This window comes from Martes martes, assembly GCF_963455335.1.
Source record: "Martes martes genome assembly, chromosome: 1".
In the NCBI taxonomy this organism is placed as follows: domain Eukaryota; kingdom Metazoa; phylum Chordata; class Mammalia; order Carnivora; family Mustelidae; genus Martes; species Martes martes.
The window spans coordinates 209,341,474-209,363,127 of record NC_137888.1 but is presented as its reverse complement, the minus strand read 5'-3'; the positions used below and the strand labels follow the sequence as shown (position 1 = coordinate 209,363,127).

At 50.0% G+C, this 21,654-nt stretch overlaps 1 protein-coding gene across 1 annotated transcript in view; it reads left to right on the top strand.

Annotated features, from left to right (window-relative positions):
- LDLR (low density lipoprotein receptor) overlaps positions 1–21,654 on the top strand; it is a 33,640-nt gene that overhangs the window by 2,782 nt on the left and 9,204 nt on the right. The window contains exons 2-10 of the mRNA XM_080827052.1: positions 7,747–7,869; positions 8,281–8,403; positions 10,489–10,875; positions 13,305–13,427; positions 14,916–15,038; positions 16,533–16,652; positions 17,150–17,275; positions 19,041–19,212; positions 19,293–19,520. Of these exons, the coding sequence (XP_080683178.1) occupies positions 7,747–7,869; positions 8,281–8,403; positions 10,489–10,875; positions 13,305–13,427; positions 14,916–15,038; positions 16,533–16,652; positions 17,150–17,275; positions 19,041–19,212; positions 19,293–19,520 (1,525 nt within the window). The remainder of the gene's footprint in view (positions 1–7,746; positions 7,870–8,280; positions 8,404–10,488; positions 10,876–13,304; positions 13,428–14,915; positions 15,039–16,532; positions 16,653–17,149; positions 17,276–19,040; positions 19,213–19,292; positions 19,521–21,654) is intronic.

The following is a 21,654-nucleotide window of genomic DNA, read 5'->3' as shown; positions in this document are numbered from 1 at the left end:
CCAGCCATTTCTTTTTTCAAGGAAATGATTCTGTCTATAATTTTGATTCTCCTGAGGAACATCTTCAGTAGCATGGGAAAGAAAACATAGAAAGCATTTACCACCTCATTTGCGTGCTGGAGAAAAAGCAGAACTGGGCATTCTCCTTTTCTGTTTCAATGACCTTGTTCCTGGCTTGTCGCGTGTGACAGGAGAGACGTAAAGGCTAGAGTTTAGAGATTTAGGCACTTGAGGGGTGTGGGTATGTGTGGTTTCTGTGTAATTTTAGGCATCCCCAGCATGAGGAGATACTGGAGTGGGCGCTCCAGTTTGCTTTTACTGGAATTCAAGTGAAACCAACAAGTAAAACACAAACCTTGCTTGTCCAGCAGAGAGGAAGCCCTGAGGTTTCCTCAGGTGGTGATGCGGCTAACAGGACTGGCTCTGTCCCCTTGCTCAGAACGGTGTTGTCTGCTGTGGGGACACCCATCTGATGTCCTGTCTCTCAGCACTTGCTGTTCCTGATCCCTGTCCCTACTAGCAAGGCCATGGGATTGATTAATTTCCCAGCTGACTGTTGCCTGGCTACACCTGTTAACAGTAAAATTCATTAGCTTTTTTTTTTTAAAGATTTTATTTATTTATTTGACAGACAGAGATCACAAGTAGGCAGAGAGGCAGGCAGAAAGAGAGGAGGAAGCAGGCTCCCCGCTAGGCAGAGATCCTGATGCGGGGCTCGATTCCAGGACCTGGGATCATGACCTGAGCTGAAGGCAGAGGCTTAACCCACTGAGCCACCCAGGTGCCCCTCTTAGCTTTTTATTCAAACATTTTCCGGAGCTGTGGGCTAGCTCTTAGATGACCTGTCCTGATAAAAAGGTAAGGGCGGGGTCTTCCTGATGGTGAGGCCTTCCCCCATCTTTGGTTAGCAAATATTTGGAAGTTGTGGTGGACAGCCCAGGTGACAAGGAGAATGAGTAAGAGAAAAAATAAGAGAGAAGGGAATGTGTTAAGTTTTGGAATGTGCTGTGGTTACACAAACTGATAATCGAATTGCCCAGCTACTGATCTCAACAGGATGACTCCTTTGGAGCTGCCTCCCCGGTTCACCCCACACCCCACACCCCACTGACTCACGGTTGAATTGTAATTACCCCGAAAACTGAAAACCGGACATGACTCACATCTCGCTAGTGGCACAGGGGGTGGGTAAAAAGCAACTGGAATGTTGGGACTCTCAGAAAAAATGAAAAAGGAAGTTCAGGCAAGGGCCATTCGTAAGGAGGATCTCCTGCCTTCCCCAGGGCATCACAACCTCCATTACCACTAATCTGCTGCTCTCGCCTCCCAGCCTTTGCACAAAGCCCTATTTTACCAACAAAACATGTCACCGGAAAGGCTGAGAATAGTAATAACACCTCAAGGCCCTTCCCTCCCTCTGCCTGCTGCTCCCCCTGCTTGTACTCTCTCTCGCTCACTTGCTCGTCACTCTGTCAAATAAATAAATAAAATCTTTTAAAAAATGAGGTATAGGGGCACCTGGGTGGCTCAGTGGGCTAAAGCCTCAGCCTTCGGCTCGGGTCATGATCTCTGGGCTCTCTGCTCAGGGGGGAGCCTGCTTCCCTTCCTCTCTCTCTGCCTGCCTCTCTGCCTACTTGTGATCTCTGTCTGTCAAATAAATAGATGGGATCTTTAAAACAAAACAAAACCAAACCCCCTTTAATTTATTTAGGTCATCTCTGCACCCGGAGTGGGGCTTGAACCCATGACCCCTGAGATCAAGAGTCATACACTCCTCAGACCTGGTCTGCCAGGCGCCCCCCGCAGACACACCTCATTTTCTTACACTTCGCAGATACTGCCCTTCTGCACACATGGAAGGTTTTGGCAACCCCTCGTGGAGCAAGTCGAGGTTTTTCCTGCACTTATTACTCACTTCATGTCTCTATGTCACATTTTGGTAATTTTAGTGCAAACATAACTGCTGTATGCACTGAGAAGACCAATTCATTGGACTTGCTTTATTGCGATACTCATTTTGTTGGGGTGATCGGAAACTGAACCTGCAAGGTATGCCTGTATGTAAATAATTAGATAATAAATAAATTAAAAGTAAGTAAATAAATAGTTATTTGAATTAAAATAGCTTTTTCAGGTGAGCCTGGGTGGCTCAGTCACTAAGCGTCTGTGTTTGGGTTAAGTCATGATCCTGGGGTCCTGGGATTGAGCCCCGCAGTGGTCTCTCTGCTCAGTGAGGAGCGTACTTCCCTCTCTCCCTCTGTCCTTCTCCCCACTGCACCGCAGTCCTGCTCAGTCTCTCTCTATCCTCTTTCTCTCAAATAAATAAAACTTTAAAAAAAAATAATAAAATAGCGCTTTTTTAAATTTTATTTTATTTTTATTTATTTGTCAGAGAGAGAGAGAGAGAGCACTGGCAGCTGGAGGCAGAGGGAGAAGCAGACTCCCTGCCGAGCAAGGAGCCCGATGTGGGACTCGATCCCAGGATCATGACCTGAGCCGAAGGCAGCTGCTTAACCAACTGAGCCACCCAGGTGTCCCAAAATAACACTTTTTAAAAAGATTTTATTTTTAAATAATCTCTACGTCCAATGTGGAGCTTAAACTCACGACCCTGAGATCAAGAGTTCCATCCCCACCGATGGAGGTGGCCAGGTGCCACTAGGAAGGTGGTTTTTAAACTGGGTCCCAATGTCCCCGGCCCCCAGGGCCCTCAGCCCAGGTTCAGGATCAGGTCCAAGCCTGGTGAAAATGATCAAGGGGTCTGGAGGTGCTCAACCAGTTGTGCCACCCAGGTGCCCCTTGCGGTCCTATTTTAAACTACGCCAGCTGTTCCCTTCTTTTCTCCCTAAGTAGGACTTCGGAATTCCCTGAACTTAGCGTTGTCCTGCACCTGTGCCAGTATTTCTTCCAGGTCCCAGAAATTTTGCACTTTCACTTGAACTTTGCAGGTTCTGCCCTGTTACCCTCTTACGAGGTAGAGAGTGGAAGAGATCCCCCTTTCCCAGCCCTTTGCCTGGGGCAGTGAGGGACCTGGCTCTGATTTTCCCCATACCTATTGCACAAAATTATTGCAACTGTGTCAGGCATTGGCCCATGCCTGTGTGGTGCTGCAAGGATGAAAAGGGCATTCCTTGCCCTCAGGGGTTTTTTAATTTAGCGGGGAGACATGCAAGTAAAGAGGTGATTTTCCTGTAGTGTGATAAGAGTGAGAAATGGATGTTTTAGGAGCTCCTGGGGGTGCAAAACCCAGTTTTTTGGAAGGTCTGCTTCAGAGTTTAACTGTTAGTCAAGCAAATTACCTCCAAACTTAGTGGCTTAAAACAACACACATTTAGGGGCGCCTGGGTGGCTCAGTGGGTTAAGCCTCTGTCTTGGGCTCAGGTCATGATCTCAGGATCCTGGGATCCAACCCCATGTCAGGCTCTCTGCTTAGAAGGGAGCCTGCTTCCCCCTCTCTCTCTGCCTGCCTCTCTGCCTACTTGTGATCGCTACCAAATAAATAAAGAAACTCTTTAAACAACAACAGCAATAACACACATTTAGGGGCACCTGGGTGGTGCAGTCCATTAAGTGTCCAACTCTTTGGTTTCGGGTCAGGTCATGATCTCAGGGTTGGGGGATCGAGCCTGCATCGGGCTTCTCACTCATCATGGAGTCTGGTTGAGATTCTCTCTCCTTTTCTACTTGCCTTTCCTACTCATGCTCTCTCTCCCTCTTTAAAATAAATAATCTTAAAAGCAACAACAACAACATGCATTTTCTATCTCGCAGTTTCTACGGGTCAGGGATTTGGAAGCAGCACAGCTAGATGGTTTTGGCCCAGGGTTTTCCAGGAAGCTGCAATCTGGATGATTGCAGGGGGGAAAAAAAATTAGGAGAGTCAGGACCAAGCTGCAGGAATTTGGGCTCTGAGGCTGTGAAACTTTTATGGGATTCAGTATGGAGGCAGGATATGGGTCACGAGGTTCATTGCGGAAGGGGCAGGAGAAAGTCCCTTCTGCAGTGTTGTAATTCACATTGCTTTTGGGGCAGGGAGCAGTTGGTGAAATCTGGTGATCTCAAGGTCATCATCCCCTTCCTTGCTTGTGGGCAAACTTTCAGGTCAGCAATTTATGGGGAAAACAGATGTCTGCAGATGTGTGTATGGAAGGCAATGGGATGGAAGGAGTGCTGCCCAGATATCCATGAGCTTGGAAAGGAAGTACCAGGCAGGTCCTTTTGGATCCGCCGTGGATCACCTTCACTCTCTGCCCCCTAATGTCTTGGCATTAATGTGGATGGAGACCACAGTTGTCGCATTTTGGCCAAGAATGGCATGAGCTTTCTCATTTTAACGACTTGGCTTCCTGTGATGTCAACCCCTAAAGCCTTTCTTCTCCGCTCGCCCCACCCCAGGCTCCGAAAATCTTTATTGACCCTCCTTGTTCATCCTAAATAACAGAAGTGTTCTAATATATGTAAGCTTTCACCTGAAGGAAGGACTCTTTTTAAATTTATTTATTTTGGGGGCGCCTGGGTGGCTCAGTGGGTTAAAGCCTCTGCCTTCAGCTCAGGTCATGATTTCAGGGTCCTGGGATCAAGCCCCGCATCGGGCTCTCTGCTCGGCGGGGAGCCTGCTTCCTCCTCTCTCTCTGCCTGCCTCTCTGCCTGCTTGTGATCTCTGTCTGTCAAATAAATAAATAAAATATTTTTAAAAAATAAATAAATTTATTTTTAAATATATATATACATACACACACATATATGTGTGTGTGTATATATACATATAAGTATATGTATATATGTATGTATATGTATATATAATATTTATTTGCGAACATGAGCGTGAGTGGGGAGGGGCAGAGGGAGAGAGAGAAGCAGGCTCCCTGCTGAGCAAGGAGCCCGATGTCAGACTCAATCCTAGGACCCTGGAGATCATGACCTGAGCCAAAGGCAGACACTTAACCAACTGAGCCAATCAGGTGTCCCATCCTGAAGGAGCACTTACTAAAAATACCCTTTTTATTTTGGAATTATATTAGATTTACAGAAAAGTTGCAAAGATATTGCAGAGAATTATTTTAGACTCCGCATCCAGATTCTCCCAATGTTAACGTCTTACAGATAATGGTATATTTGTCAAAACTAAGAGTTTGGGGCCCCTGGGTGGCTCAGTCATTTAAGCTTCTGTCTTTGGCTCGGGTCATGATCCCAGGGTCCTGGGATCAAGCCCCGATTTGGGCTCCCTGATCAGCAGGGAGTCTGCTTCTCCCACTCCCTCAGCCCCTCTCCCTGCTTGTGCTCTCTCTCTCTAATAAATCTTTTTTTTAATTAAAGATTTTATTTATTTATTTGACAGACAGAGATCACAAGTAGGCAGAGAGAGAGGAGGAAGCAGGCTCCCTGCTGAGCAGAGAACCGGATCCCAGGACCTTGAGATCATGGACCTGAGCCGAAGGCAGAGGCTTTAACCCACTGAGCCACCCAGGGCCCCTCTAATAAATAAGTCTTAAACAAAACAAAGCATAAAGCTAGGAGTTTAATGCTGGTCCATTACTGTTAACTCTAGACTTCATTTGGATTTCACCAACTTTTCCCTTTCCTCTTTCAGGACCTAGTCCAGAATTCCACGTCTCATTTGGCCCTGAAGTCTTTCATCATTGTCTTAACCAGTTGCTTTCCAAACTCTTTCAATCACATACCTCCACTGGTTTAAAACAAAAAACAAAAAACAAAACAAACGCTGTGTTCTCCCCGATATAATTATTCACGTAGACTACTGCTACTGTATTAGGTACATCGTAAGATAAAACTCCACAGAAAAGCAAAATGTTGAACAAGATGAGCTAAAAATATTTAACACTTTAGGGGCGCCTGGGTGGCTCAGTGGGTTAAAGCCTCTGCCTTCAGCTCGGGTCATGATCCCAGGTCCTGGGATCGAGCCCTGTATCGGGCTCTCTGCTCCACGGGGAGCCTGCTTCCTCCTCTCTCTCTGCCTGCCTCTCTGCCTACTTGTGATCTCTGTCTGTCAAATAAAGAAATAGAATCTATAAAAAAAAGTTTGTAAGTATTTTTTTTTAAGATTTTATTTATTTATTTGACAGACAGAGATCACAAGTAGGCAGAGCAGCAGGCAGAGAGAGAGGAGGAAGCAGGCTCCCTGCGGAGCAGAGAGCCCGATATGGGGCTCTATCCCAGGACCCTGAGATCATGACCTGAGCCGAAGGCAGAGGCTTAACCCACTTAGCCACCCAGGTGCCCGAAAGTTTATAAATATTTTTAAAAATATATCTTTTTCGTGATAGCTTCCTAGGATTTTAAATCCTAGGGCAGGGAAGGCCGGGGTTTTTTGTTTTTGTTTTTAAGATTTGTTTACTTGAGAGAGAGAGAGTGTGAGCACATGAGCACCTGTGCAGGGTTGAGGGCAGAGGGAGGGAGACTCTCAATCAGACGCTGAGCATAGAGCCCAATCCAGGGCTCGATCTCACATCTGAGCGGAAACTCAGAGTAGCCACTCAACCAACTGCACCACCCCATTGCCCTGTTTTTTTGTTTTTAAAGATTCTATTTTTTTTTTTAAGATATTTTTTATTTATTTGACAGAGAGAGAAAGATCACAAGTAGGCAGAGAGGCAGGCAGAGAGAGGGGGAAGCAGGCTTCCCGAGGAGCAGAGAGCCCAATGCGGGGCTCTCCCCCAGGACCCTAAGATCATGACCTGAGCTGAAGGCAGAGGCTTAACCCCTGAGCCACCCAGGTGCCCCTTAAAGATTCTATTTTTGGGATGCCTGGGTGGCTCAGTGGGTTAAGCCTCTGCCTTCAGCTCAGGTCATGATCTCGGGGTCCTGGGATCAAGCCCCGCATCAGGCTCTCTGCTCAGCAGGGAGCCTGCTTCCTCCTCTCTCTCTCTCTGCCTGCCTCTCTGCCTACTTGTGATCTCTGTCAAAAAAATAAATAAAATCTTTAAAAAAAAAAAAATCTGAGTCTTTGTGGACGCCTGGAAGGCTCAGTCATCTAAGCTTCTGCCTTCAGCTCAGGTCATGATCCCAGGGTGTTAAGTTCGAGTCCTACCTCGGGCTCCCTGCTCAGTGGAAAGCTGCTTCTCCCTCTGCCTGCCATTCCCCCTGCTTATGCTCTTTCTCTGTCAAATAAATAAAATCCTTAAAAAGAAATTTGAGTCTTTGCTTTCCTAGAAAAAGTTGCTCTTATTACATCTTTTGCTACTGCCTCTGTTCCATTTCTTTGGATCTGACCTTCCATTTTATGATTATTTTTGCTCTAGCATCTCTGTTCTCTGACCTCTGTATTCATAATTTCTCATAATTTTTGTCTCTTCATATGTCCTCCCTACCTACTGGAGTTGACCCCTCATTTTTCCTTTGCTGAATGATTTCACACTAACAATTTTCCTCATTACTGTTGCCAGGACAGGTTTGTAATATGCTAAATCATTTAAATCATTTTCTTTTTTCATGGGCAGGGACGTTAGATGATCTTGTTTCCTACCTTAGTGGGTCCATACACTGGACTCCACAACCGTTATGTCAAGTTTCACACACCATTGGCAAGTCACTCTTCTAGATCTGTTCTTTGCATCCTCCGCTGCACTTGTGGCTCATGAAATGTGTTGTGTGTGTTTCATTTCCTGGGAAGGATCAGATTCTATTTCTGGTTCATTCCACAGCTGGCAGGAAATAGACACACACAGGTGGTGGTGTCAGTTTCCGATTCTGGCGCTGAATGGTCCTTCCTCTTCCCTTCTCTCTCAGTGGAAGACAAATGTGGCAGAAACGAGTTCCAGTGCCAAGATGGGAAGTGCATCTCCTACAAGTGGGTTTGTGACGGGAGCGCCGAGTGCCCAGATGCCTCCGATGAGTCCCAGGAGACCTGCAGTGAGTCCCCTTTGGGCGTGACACACTTCCTGCCCTTTTTTGATGAGAGTGGGTGACAGACAAGGTGAACAGCAGCCAGCAGGCTGATGTGTTCATCCATGAATTGGGACTTGGGGGAAGCGATATTTCTGGAAGCTTACCAGCTTTTAAAAAAAATGAGGTGAAATTCACATAACGTAAAATTAACCATTTTAAAGGAACCAGTTCAGTGGTATTTATATGGTCACAGTACTGTACAGCCATCACCTCTCTCTCCTTCTAACGTTTCTATCCCTTCATGTCTGATTTTGGGGGGGGGGGCAGAAAGTTGGGCTTGGCACCCTGTTTCTGAAAACTGTGTTTTTGTTCTGCAAAGCGGGGGCTGGAGCAACCGACTGGGGGAGGGAAGGCTCAGTCCCGTTTCTCCCATAGTGTCTGTCACCTGTAAGTCGGGGGACTTCAGCTGCGGAGGCCGTGTCAACCGCTGCATCCCTCAGTTCTGGAGATGTGATGGCCAGGTGGACTGTGAGAATGGCTCAGACGAGCAAGCCTGTCGTAAGTTGCTCCCTTCCCCCACAGCTGTGCACTGGCCCCACTGGGTCCCCGCCGCCCCGGTCCCCAGGCTGCAGTTACAGTTGCTGTCCCAGGCCGTCTTGCCCCAGCTGAGCTCCGGATTGGCTCTTTAGTCCCTCTTCTAGAAGCTCCCGCCAAGCCCCCTTGTGCGTTTGAACCCTACTTGCCCACACAGCAATGTAGGGCATAGGGTTGGTGCCACCTCTTAGGGTGGTCAGCATACTCAGGCTGTCCCTGCCAAGTGTCCCCCGACCCCAACCATGTGGCACATCTCTGGTGAACCACTATGACCACCACAAGCCACCCCGGGCGGCTGAGCATACAGTAGGGGTCATCGGCTAAATAAGATAATGTCAGATCTTCAAGTTCAGAAAATTTAAAAATCCATGAAAATAATAAAAAAACAACAACAACATGCGTGTGTTCACATACATTCACTTGAGAAATGTGTGTCTCACCGGGATTAATGGTCACCTGATGAAACACCTCCTCGGGGAACATTTAGAAATAAAATGGAGTGTTGTTCTTTTCCCGCGTACCTTGTTTTTCCTTCCAGCTTTATTGCGATATAATTGACATACAACATTGTGTAAGTTTAAAGAGTAGATGGGGAGGGGAGAATTAATTTAAAAAAAATTTTTTTTTAAAATTTTATTTGTTTATTTGACAGCACAAGCAGGTGGAGTAGCAGGTAGAGAGAGAAGCAGGCTCCCCACTGAGCAGGGAGCCCAATGCAGGGCTCGATCCCACGACCCTGGGATCAGGACCCGAGCTGAAGGCAGTTGCCCAACCAACTGAGCCACCCAGGCGCCCCATAAAAAAACAAAAATTTTTTTTAAAGTTGCCAGTTTCTTTTTTTTTTTCTCCCCCTACAGATTTTATTTATTTATTTATTTGAGAGAGTGAGTGGGAGGGAGGGGGACAGAGAACCTGAACCCAACTCTGTGCTGAGCGCGGAGCCTGGCGCATGGCTCCATCCCACCACTGTGGGATCATGACCTGAGCTGAAATCAGCAGTTGGACACTCAACTGTTCAACCGACCGAGTCACCCAGGTGCCCCCCCAACCACCACTTTTTTTTTTTTTTTAAGATTTTGTTTATTTATTTGACAGAGACAGATCACAAGCAGGCAGAGAAGCAGGCAGAGAGAGAGGGGGAAACAGGCTCCCCACTGAGCAGAGAGCCCGATGCAGGGCTCGATCCTAGGACCCTGAGATCATGCCCTGAGCTGAAGGCAGAGGCTTTAACCCACTGAGCCACCCAGGCGCCCCCAACTACCACTTTTTAAAAAATTCTTTTGGATTGGGGGAGCACCCGGGTAGCTCAGTCTCTTGGTTTCATCTCGGGTCATGATCTCAGGATTATGAGATCGAACCCCAAGTCAGGCTCTGTGCTGGCCGTGGAGTCTGCTTAAGATTCTCTCTCTCCCTCTTCCTCTGCTTCTCCAACCCCCTTTGTGTGTAGACTCTCTCTCTCAAAAAAAAAAAAAAAAAGGAGTAGGTGATGATTTGATACACATACATATTACAAAATGATCACCACTGTAGTGGTGGCCAGCACTTCCTTCATGTCCCACAATTACCACATTTTGGCAGGTGTTTCTTTTAATAATAACAGCAAACTTTTTTTTTTTTGAGATTTTTTAATTTATTTGTCAGAGAGAGCAAGAGCTTGAGCACAAGCAGAGAGAGCCACAGGCAGAGGGAGAAGCAGGCTCCCGACTGAGCAATGCGGGGCTCGATCCCAGGACCCTGGGATCATGACCTGAGCTGTAGGCAGATGCTTAACCAACTGAGCCACCCCGGTGTCCCCACAGCAAACTCTTAAATAGTGCTTCCCTTGGGCCTGGCCCAGGTACAGATGGGGCAACTGAGGCACAGAGGGGCCACAGGAGTGGGCTGGGGAGGCTGACCCTGGGAGGGGTTCCCTATCCAGGGGCCTCTCCAGCGTCTCTGACTGAGGTCTGGGCTTTCCTGGACTCAGTGTCCTCATCTGTAAAATGGGCTGCTCATGAGAAGAGGGGACTCTCTGGTGACTGGGTTGTCCTTTCCCACCCACCCCTGCAGCACCCAAGACGTGCTCCCAGAACGAGTTCCGCTGCCAGGATGGGAAGTGCATCGCCCTGGACTTTGTCTGCGATTCGGACCGGGACTGTTTGGATGGGTCCGATGAGGCGTCCTGCCCTGTGCCCACCTGTGGTCCTGCCAACTTCCAGTGCAACAACTCGGCCTGCATCCCTGAGCTGTGGGCTTGTGATGGCGACCCCGACTGCAAGGACGGCTCAGATGAGTGGCCGCAGCACTGCGAGGGCCGCAAGATGTCAGTCCCCCAACACCACAACGGCCCGTGCTCGCCCCTGGAGTTTCACTGCCAGAGCGGCGAATGTATCCACTCCAGCTGGCGCTGTGACGGCGGCCCTGACTGCAAGGACAAGTCCGACGAGGAGGACTGCAGTAAGGGCACTGCGCGGGGTCCTCGCCCCTGTCCCTGTGCTCCCCCTGGGGTGGGGCGGGTCGGCCTTTCTGTGCTTAGACAATGCTAAGTCCCGCCGCCGTGCTTCTGCCGGTGTTCCCAACCACAGGGAGGAGCCATAAACAGAGGCCCTGTCTTTAACTCCAAATAGTGTGGAGTTCACCCCATTTTTTTTTTAAATATTTATTTATTTATTTATCTGACAGACAGAGATCACAAGTAGGCAGAGAGGCAGGCAGAGAGAGAGGAGGAAGCAGGCTCCCCACTGAGCAGAGAGCCCGATGCGGGGCTCGATCCCAGGACCCTGGGATCACGACCCGAGCCGAAGACAGAGGCTTTAACCCACTGAGCCACCCAGGCGCCCCCACCCCATTTTTTTTTTAAAGATTTTATTTATTTATTTGACAGACAGATCACAAGTAGGCAGAGAGGCAGGCAGAGTGAGGGGGGAAGCAGGCTCCCCGCCGAACAGAGAGCCCGACTCGGTGCTCTATCCCAGGACCCTGAGATCATGACCTCAGCTGAAGGCAGAGGCTTTAACCCACTGAGCCACCCAGGTGCCCTGAGTTCACCCGTTTTTTGACCAGAGGAGCAAGTCACAGCTGCAATATTATTTTCGTCCAGACAAGATCCTGGGCTCCAGGCCTGGCAGGTGACCTCTGGCCAAGGACTACGCCTCCCTGCCCTGTGTTCTCTTCCCCCACGGAATGGGGCAAGAGCTTTGGCCTTGGCAGACTTTTTTGATTGGAGTCAGCACCATGCCATTGAACTTTCTGGGGGCGGTGGAGAACCTCCCACATCGGCACCGCCCAGTGCGGGAGCTCGTGCAAGCAAAGAACGGAATATTTTGTTTTGGTTCACTTCTGTGAATTGAAAGTTAAGTAGCCGCACATGGTGAGTGGCTCCCGTGTTGGGGGCCATGAAGATAAAGGATTGTGCTGCCCAGACCCTGGTCCTGTGTCAGTTCTTCCTGAAGGGGGGACCATTACTTCCAAACTAGTGACACGGAGCTACTGTGAACCTAGAACGTGTTTTCGTGTCCCGGTTTCTTTGGTACCTTTGCCCCTGTGCACTGTTTTCATAGGATTGTAATCTCGGTGTAGATGGTATTAGACTTTTTTAAGAGTCACTTAAAAAAAAAAAAAGTGACCTTTTTTTAAGTTTTATGGCGTTTTTGGTTTTTTGTTTTGTTTTCTTTTGTTTTTAGCAATCTCTGCACCCCACATGGGGCTCAAATTCACAACCCAGAGATCAAGAGTTGCACACTCTTCCGACAGAGCCCGCCAGGCACCCCTAAAAGTCACATTTTAAAATAATGGATGACTTTGTATACAGTGTGCACTGAAACTCAACACAAACTCCCTTAATCCTCATTACGTGAGCAGGCTTTCCCCACTCTTTACAGATGGGGAAACTGAGGCCCAGGAAGGGTGACTAATCGGAGGACACACACCTGTGAAAATGAAAAAATTCATCTTTTGTCCTCGGTGTCCTCTCCTGCACATCTGTCCTGCTTCACAGTGTTAGACTGTCCTGTACGCGGTGGCACTGACCAAATTTGTCACAATCCGGTCTGCCTCTGTCTAGCTGGGGAACGCACCGTGGCTTTTCTGCTGAGAGTGGCCTGCCGGCCCTGCCAGCTGTTTACAAATCATGTTCTTGGGAGCCTGACTGGCTCTGTCAGTAGAGCGTGTGACTCTTGATCTCAGGGTTGTAAGTTCAAGCCCCACACTGGGTGTACAGATGACTGAAAATCTTTAAAAAAATTTTTTGTGTGTTCTCAAAAATGCAGATGTGAAAAGATCGGAGAAAACTCCAGGAAAACTCAGTGGTGGTGTTAGGATGCTTCCCGCCACTTTCTTATTTTCCAAACTTTGTGGCTTTAGTAATGATTGTCTGGGATTCTTCTTCTTTGAGGAAAAGAGTACCAACTGCCATGAAAGAAAATCTGAAACTACATAGATTAGGGGTGGCTGGGTGGCTCGGTCGGACTCTTGATTTCAGCTCAGGTCATAATCTCAGAGTTGGGAGATCGACCCCTGCATCAGGCTCCGTGCTGGGCGTGGAACCTACTTTAGATTCTCTTTCTCTCCCTCTGCCCTTCCCCCACCTTAAAAAAAGAAAGAAAGAAATTAGACTACATTGGTTAAAATTTAGAATGTGAAGACAGGTGTTCCCTGGGGACTTTTTCTCCAGATGGGAAGCAGATAAAATGGATAAGCCACTGTCTCCTGCCCATGGAGGTGGTGGGACTTGTTTTCTCCCATATCTGAAATCTTTCTTGTTGTCTGCTTTCCCTGGTGCCTGAGGCAGGCAGGACATTGCTGCTTCAAAGCTGGTAGGTTGTTTGTTTTGTTTTTTCCCCCCACTGCTCCTTGAGAGAAACCAACATGTGCCCTGTCTTTCCTAGCTGTGGCCACATGCCGGCCTGATGAGTTCCAGTGCTCGGACGGGACCTGTATCCATGGCAGCCGGCAGTGTGACCGGGAGTATGACTGTAAGGACTCGAGTGACGAGCTTGGCTGCATCAATGGTGAGCTCCTCTTGGGGCAGCCCCGTGCCCGCTGTGTGTCCTCAGGCCTGTTACTTGCCCTCCCTGAACCTCACTTCCATTTATCTGACCAATGAGCGTCACGAAAGCATCTGTTTCAGGACTGTGAGATTCTAATGAGGCCAAAGTATGCAGGGCTTCTGTCTTTGAGCTCAGCAGGTAAAGCACTGTCCTGTGCTTAACCGGTGTGACATTTCCACTCCTGGGAATGACCCTGGGAGAAACTCACACCTGTAACCAGGAGACGGGCTTTGGAGTATACAGAGCAGCACCCGCCTAACAGCGGGACACTAGGAGCAACCCCGTTGTTTATCAGTAGAATTCACTTAAAAATTGTTTTAATTGTGGTAAAATCATGGAACATAAGGAGAATACTTTTATTTTTTTATTATTTGTTCTTTTAACAATTTTTTAAAAAGGATTTTATTTATTTATTTGAGACCTGAAGAGATACAGAGAGAGAGAGAGTGCATGAGCAGGGGGAGAGGGAGAGGGAGAAACAGACTCGCCGCTGAGCCAGGAGCCTGCTGTGGGGCTGGATCCCTGGATACTGGGATCATGACCTGAGCAGAAGGCAGACGCTTAACCATCTGAGCCACCTAGGCGCCCCTTACTTATTATTCTTAAAGTTTTTATTTTCCTTTATTTATTTATTTATTTATTTAAAGATTTTACTTATTTATTTGACAGAGACACAACGAGAGAGGGAACACAAGCAGGGGGAGTGGGAGACGGGGAAGCAGGTTCCCTGCTGAGCTGGGAGGCAGAGGCGGGTCTCGATCTTAGGACCCTGGCATCATGATCTGAGCTGAAGGCAGACGCCTAATGACTGAGCCACCCAGGCGCCCTTATTTATTTATTTTTTTTTGAGATTTTATTTATATGAGAGAGCATGGGGTGGGGTTCCGAGGGAGAAGCAGACTCCCTGCAGAGCAGGGAGCTCGATGCAGGACTCAATCCTGGGACCCCAGGATCATGACCTGAGCCGAAGGCAGTCACTTAACCAAATGAGCCACCCAGGTGCCCCTGTTTATTTATTTTTAGAGACAGAGTATATGGGGGTGGGGGAGGGAGAGGGAGATAGAGAAATCTTGAGCAGGCTTCATACCCAGTGCAGAGCCCAAGGCGGGACTCGATCTCACGATCCTGAGATCTTGATCTGAGCTGAAATCCAGTCGGACGTTTAACCGACTGAGCCACCCAGGTGCCCCCAAAACAAACTTTTTTGAACAAGAAGTTAAATTCCGATAGTGTAATTTTTGACAATTGTGGTAAACAACACCTAACAGAAAATATTTACCACCTTTACCATTCTTCAGTGTTTATTTCCATGACACTAAGTACGCTGTTACGTCTTAATTATGAACGCATTTACACATCATCTCGTGTAAGTGAACTGTTCCATGAATAAAGAGCAGGAAGTGGCCTCTTGCGTCTCGGATGTACCTGACCGTCCTCTTTGGCTCTTAGTGACACTGTGCGAGGGGCCCAGCAAGTTCAAGTGCCATAGCGGCGAATGCATCACACTGGACAAAGTATGCAACTCGGTCAGGGACTGTCGGGACTGGTCGGACGAGCCCCTCAAGGAGTGTGGTGAGCACCCCCCACCCCACCCCCAGGTGCAGACAGCTCTCTGGGTCTTACAGGGAGCCGGGGCTGGGACCCAGACGTGGCTGTGCTGTGGGGCTGCAAGTCTCCTGCCCACTCCTGCCTGTGAGTGCTTTAGCTCTGCCGCAACACAGACTTGGGGTCCTAGGGGAGAAACCTCAGTGTTCACATCTGTAGGTTGGGACAGTAAGGGCCCAACATCCTAGGGCTTCTGGGGATTGGCTATTGCGATGCTTGTCAAGTTTCAGCAGTGCACTGTAACCTGTGGCCATGTGAATATTGTGGACTTGACCAGCTGTACAGTCTGTCACAGCTGTTCAGCAGGAGCTGAGTTACAGGCGGAAGACGGCCTATGAATGCACATGCGCACATGAACGCCTGTGGCTGTGCTCCAAGCAAACCATATCACGGACGCTGATGTCTGAACCGTTCATGGGGCACAAAATACTGTTTTGCCTTTGATCCTTATTTTTCTTTTCAACTGTTTAAAAACATTAAAAAGCATTCTTAGCTTTGGGGCCGTGCAGGAACAGATTGGTAGGCTGGCATGGGCTGAAGCCCTGTAAAGAGAGCCAGGGCGTGGGTGCCGGCGCTGAGCGCCCCGGGCCTGGTCCAGCACTGCAATCGGGGACAGGTGTTGGAGTCTGGCCAGGCCTCAGTTTCCACAGCTATAGTTCAGCTACCTGTATGGTTTTGGGGAGTTAGTACATGCGACTGTGGATCATGGTTTTTTAGTTTTTATAATCAAGAACATTTTGAAATGTTTTACCAAAAAAAAAAAAAAAGGTAGGATTTACCATCTTAACCATTTTTTAAAAAATTAATTATTTATTTATTAGAGAGAGAGAGAGAGAGAGAGAGAGAAAGAGAAATCACAAGTAGGCAGAGGAGCAGTCAGAGGGGGTTAGGGAACAGGCTCCCTGCAGAGCAGAGAGCCTGATGCGGGTCTCGATCCCAGAACCCTGAGATCATGACCTGAGCTGAAAGAAGAGGCTTTAACCCACTGAGCCACTGAGGCGCCCCCATCTTAACCATTTTTAAGTGTCCAGTTCAGTGACATTAAGCAGACTCATATGGTCATGCAGCCATGCCCACCATCTGTCTCCAGAACTTTCTCATCTTCCCACACTGAACCTCTGCCCCAGGAAGCGCAGACTCCCTATCCCCTCCCCCACCCAGGCCAGCCGCCCATCTACTTCCTGTCTCTGATTTTGACTCCACTGGGGATGTCCTAGGAGTGAATCCTGCAGTATTGGTCCTTCTCTACCCATGTCGTTCACTCAGTGGAATGTCCTCCGGGTTCCCTCCTGGCGCTGCAAATGATGGGGGTTGTGTTAAGTCCTCCTAGGGGACGTGGCAGTTTCCTGGTCCCCCAGTCATTGTGGCAATCGTTATAAGGGTGAGGAGATGGTGCAGGGGTGCCGATGAGCTGAGTGTGACCAGTCTCTGCCTTCGCCCCCCTCCTCCCACCTGGCACAGGGACCAACGAGTGTCTGGACAACAAGGGCGGGTGTTCCCACATCTGCAATGACCTCAAGGTGGGCTACGAGTGCTTGTGTCCTGAGGGTTTCCGGCTGGTGGACCAGCGAAGATGCGAAGGTGATTCCCCAGCAGGGTGGGCTCCTGGCCTCCCCGTCCCTTTCTCCTCATGGGGTGGCCAAACCCTCAGTGCCTCAGTTTCCCCACCTGTTCAGTGGGCATGACAGCAGTGCGGACCTCATGGGCCTGTTAGGAGGATTTAATGAAATGCCAGATGCCCGGGACATCCCTGCAGGCTTGGCCCTGGAGGGGCACTGGGTTCTTGCCTTTGGGGACTAATAATTAAGAAAGTAATCTCCGTTGACGGCTGATGCAGCTTCTCCCTGTGGGCTGTACCCCTGGAGTGAATGGTGAGGTCAAGGTCATTGTTGGAGACAATGCTTGGCTGTTTCTGAGTTTTTATTTCTGAACCTGCTGGTCACCAAGACCATGGCTCTAGGGGTCATCCCCAAAGGGCCTGGGCTGTCCCCATTTGCCATTGGGAGGCATGGCTCCATCATCCATCAGCACCCCATGGGGAGGAAGCCCCAAATGCCTTTGTGTGTCCCGACTTGCAGATATCGACGAGTGTCAGGACCCCGATGTGTGCAGCCAGCTGTGCGTGAACCTCGAGGGCAGCTACAAGTGCGACTGTGAGAAGGGCTTCCAGCTGGACCCGCACACCAAGGCCTGCAAGGCTGTGGGTGAGTGTGGGTTGGGGCCTGCGGGGGCGGGGCCTGTGCCAAGAGCTGGTGCCCAGGGGAGTTTCATCACAGGAACTTTGCATCAGCTCCAAAGCCCGCTGGGTGAGGGCTGGGGCCAACTGTGTCCTCCCAAGACCTCTGGCAGCTGGTTGAGCAGCGCTGTCGGGGACTTGCCAGGAGCCTGCCCCGGCGTGTCCCGCTTTCCTGTGGACACAGGTCAATGGCAGGAGATCCAGTTTGCAGCCCCCAGCCTCCCCAGTGGCTTCAGAGGACAGGAAAGGCTGAGGCCTGAAGGGCCTGTCCCCTCACCAGCTGTTCTTACTCACTTAGAGGAACCTGTACCCAAAATCAAATTGACTTCAGAGAGCCCAAGGTGTAATCAGTCACTCCGGAGAAAACCAAATGCAGGAATAGTTGGGTTTCTTATCTTTCTTTTTTTTTTTCTTAAAGATTTTACTTATTTATTTATTGGACAGAGAGAGAGATCACAAGTAGGCAGAGAGGCAGGCAGAGAGAAAGGGAGAAGCAGGCTCCCCACTGAGTAGAGAGCCCGATGCGGGGCTCGATCCCAGGACCCCGAGATCATGACCTATACCGAACCAGAGGCTTAAGCCACTGAGCCACACAGGTGCCCCGGGTTTCTTTTATACCTAGAGTTGAGATGAGCACTGTGGCCAGGCACTGATTCTCCGAAAGCCCGAGGGGAAAAGAGCCCATGTGTTTGGAGGCACAGCCGTCCTCGGGGAGTTGACCTGTGGATAAACTCCCTTTGCTTTGCGTCCTAATCCGCCCACCAGTGTGACTCCAAGGAGGGACGAGTTTGCAGAAATATTTTAGATCGCCTTCCGTTTCCTCGAGGGTCTGCTTGAGCCTTGAAAACTTCCTCCCCTGTTGTCGTCCCTTTTGTGACGGTTCCTTGGCCGCCCTCTGTCACACCCCCATGTGTTTCCTGGTTCCGGGGAAAACCAGGGACTGAGTTCATGAACCCCTCAGGGTTTGAGGTTTCACTTTTGCTCTGATCTGTCTGGGCCGGTGTCTACACAGACGCCTTCCCAGGAGTATGAGTGGTATTGTGGGAAGGGCTGTTCTGAGTGGGGTCAGTTGTACACACCGTTAACCTGTCAGTGAATATTGGTGTCATGGTTACAACACAGCCCCCCGGAGTCCGGGCAGCCTGGATTTGAATCCCAGCTCTGCCACTGACTAGCTGGTGTGATCTTGGGCTCGTCCCTTCCCCTCTCTGAGCTTCAGCCCCCTTATATGTTTGTTTTTTAAAAGATTTTATTTATTTATTTATTTGACACAGAAAAAGAGATCATAAGTAGGCAGAGAGGCAGGTAGAGGGAGAGGGGAGGCAGGCTCCCTGCTGAGCAGAGAGCCCGATGTGGGACTTGATCCCAGGACCCTGGGATCATGACCTGAGCTGAAGGCAGACACTTAACTGACTGAGCCACTCAGGCATCCCCAGGTTTTATTATTCATGTAGGTTTTATTACCATACAAGTATGGTGGGACCAACCCAGTAGGAGACGATCACCATCGAGAAGATCGGTTGTTATGGTTCCCAAGAAGAGGGGGAGCATGGCAGCCAGGGGACCCCCCGGGGAGCACCAGGGTCAGTCAGCAGGCAAGAGGAGACGGCCGCCCGCAAGGCATTTCCCAGCCCATCCTGAGAGTCTCCTCTGGTTCAGCCGGACCCCAGAGGTTGACAGGCAGAAGTCAGGGGTCCCTTCTGCTCCCCTGAGCATCCTTCCTGCGTCCCCAGGCAACATCGCCTACCTCTTCTTCACCAACCGCCACGAGGTGAGGAAGATGACCCTGGACCGCAGCGAATACACCAGCCTCATCCCGAACCTGAAGAACGTTGTGGCCCTAGACACAGAGGTGGCCAGCAACAGAGTCTACTGGTCTGACCTGTCCCAGAGGAAGATCTACAGGTGAGCCTCGGAGCCGCCCCCAGCCCCGACCCGGGGTGAAATAGGGCCCTCACACTGACACTCTCCCCACTCCGCGCCAGCACCCAGATCGACAGAGCCCCCAGCTTTTCTGCCTATGACACCATCATCAGCGAGGGCGTCCAGGCCCCCGACGGGCTGGCCGTGGACTGGGTCCACAGCAACATATACTGGACAGACTCCATCCTGGGCACCGTCTCCGTGGCTGACACCAAGGGTGTGAAGAGAAAGACGCTCTTCAAGGAGAAAGGCTCCAAGCCGCGTGCCATCGTGGTGGACCCCGCTCACGGGTGGGTATTGCCGCAGCTGCGGGGTGCGGAGGGAACGGAGAGCAGAGGCGGGGTTCCAGAGCTGGCTAGGACTCAGCCTGGGGGAAGGCATGTGCCTGAGCCGGACTGGCCTCCCTGGGCGCGGGGCCGTCCCTAGCCACCGAGGCCCTTGCTGTCAGGAACGAGCAGGACCTGGAAGGGTGGACCTTCCCCCAGTCGCCCTTTGGGAGCCAGAGCTTGGTTCCTCTTGATTGTTGCTGAGATGGATGTGGACCCTGAAAAGTGCACTCAGGATAAAAACCCAAAATCAGAGAGGCGCCTGGCTGGCTCAGTCGGTTAAGTGTCTGATTCTTGATCTCTGCTCAGGTCCTGAGCTCAAGAGTCACGAGTTCAAGCCCTGTGTTGGGCTCTGTGCTGGGTGTGGGGTCTACTGAAAAACAAACAAACAAAACCAGAAATTAGAATATGGGTTTAAATTGGTCATGGAAATTAATACTTCTTTAAATTCTGATTTAGTATTTTGTGGCAGAGTACCCTGTACCAGGAAAGGATTGAAGAAAGGTTAAAAAAAAAAAACACTCAGATCCAAAGGTAGTTTCAGGGAGGACGCCACAGGGAGGAAAGGTCGCCACCACCCCGAGGGGCCCCCAGGAGGGTGTTTGCAGGGCCCGAGGCTGACTCAGCAGCTCCAGGGCCCTCAAGGACCTGTGTCCCCTGACAGAAGGCATCTCCCTGCCCCATGTCCCAAACCTGTTCCACCTATCTCCCCGTGGAATTTCACAATTCCAGAGGGACGGTGACCTCCTCGGGATGGGCAGCCTGTCATGGTGGCAATCCTCAGAAGGAAAGGGAACTTTCCTTCTTTCTTTTTTTTTTTTTTTTTAATGTTTTGTTTATTTGAGAGAGAGATTGAGAGCATGAGAGGAGGGGAAAGGCAGAGGCAGAGGGAGACGCAGGCTCTCTGCTGTGTGATCCCTCACCCGAGGGCATGACCTGAATTGAAGGCAGATGCTTAACCAACGGAGCCACCCAGGTGCCCTGAAAGGGAACTTTGGAGACGAGCATGACTCACCTGGGACAGGCCCTGCGCTGAAGTTGGGCCTCGGTGCCCGCAAACGTTCTCATTTGGTAGAGGGACTCTCGGTTGAATAAATTTAGTCCCCCAGCTAGGAAAGAGAGAGGCTCCCGGAAGTAAGCCTTTAGATACAAGTCATGGGGTGTGTGTGTGTGTGTGTTCTACTGTTGTGTTTCTTCTCCCTCCTGGTAGTAGCATAGGATTGCCCTCTTGAACTCTGTTCTCCACTTGGCTCTGGCGTTTGGACTATGGGGCTCATTCCCTGTTGACTAGATAACCCGTGATTTACTTTGTACCCGGCACATGGAAATTTAGTTTTTCCCCTCCTGCCTCCCACAAAGACGCTGCAAATTGAATATCTTTGAAGACGAGGTCTTGTAGTTCATCTGCGGGACTGGCGATCCTAGATCCCTCATTCTAGAAGTTGGATTATATTCTAGAAGCTGGTCCGAGGGTACGTGCATGGATAGAGCACCAAATTGCCATTGAAAACCTGCATTACAAAGCCGAGCCTCCATTAGCACACTCGAGCACCCGTCTCGCTCTTGGTTAATGGCAGGTTTTCCGTCTTTGCCCATCACCGTGGGGAGGGCGACTTTCAGTGTATTTGTGTGTGGCTGCTTATGAGTTAGCCTGAGCCTCTCTTAAAAGCCTTAAAAGCCATCCGAGATCCACTTCTAAGTATGGACCCCAGAGCAGGGAACACAGGGATGGGAGCCGGTGTTTGCGGCCCCGCGTTCCCAGCAGCCGGGGGGCAGCCGAGTGTCCCTCCGTGGCTGCGGAATAAGCCACACGTGGTCCATCCACAAAGCAAAACTGTACTCAGCCTTCAAAAGGAAGGACATGCTGACACCCGCCACACCACGATGAGCCTTGAGGCCATTGTGTGAAATGCAGGAAGCCAGGCACAGAAGGACAGATGCTCTGTGATCGCACTCGCATGAGGTCCTAGAGGAGTCCTGGTCGTGGAGACAGAGCAGAGCGGTGGGAGCCAGGGTCAGAGGAGGCGAATGTGGACTTGGTGTTTCATGGAGGCAGAATTCCAGGCCGGGCTGACGGAAATGTTCTGGGGATGGAGGT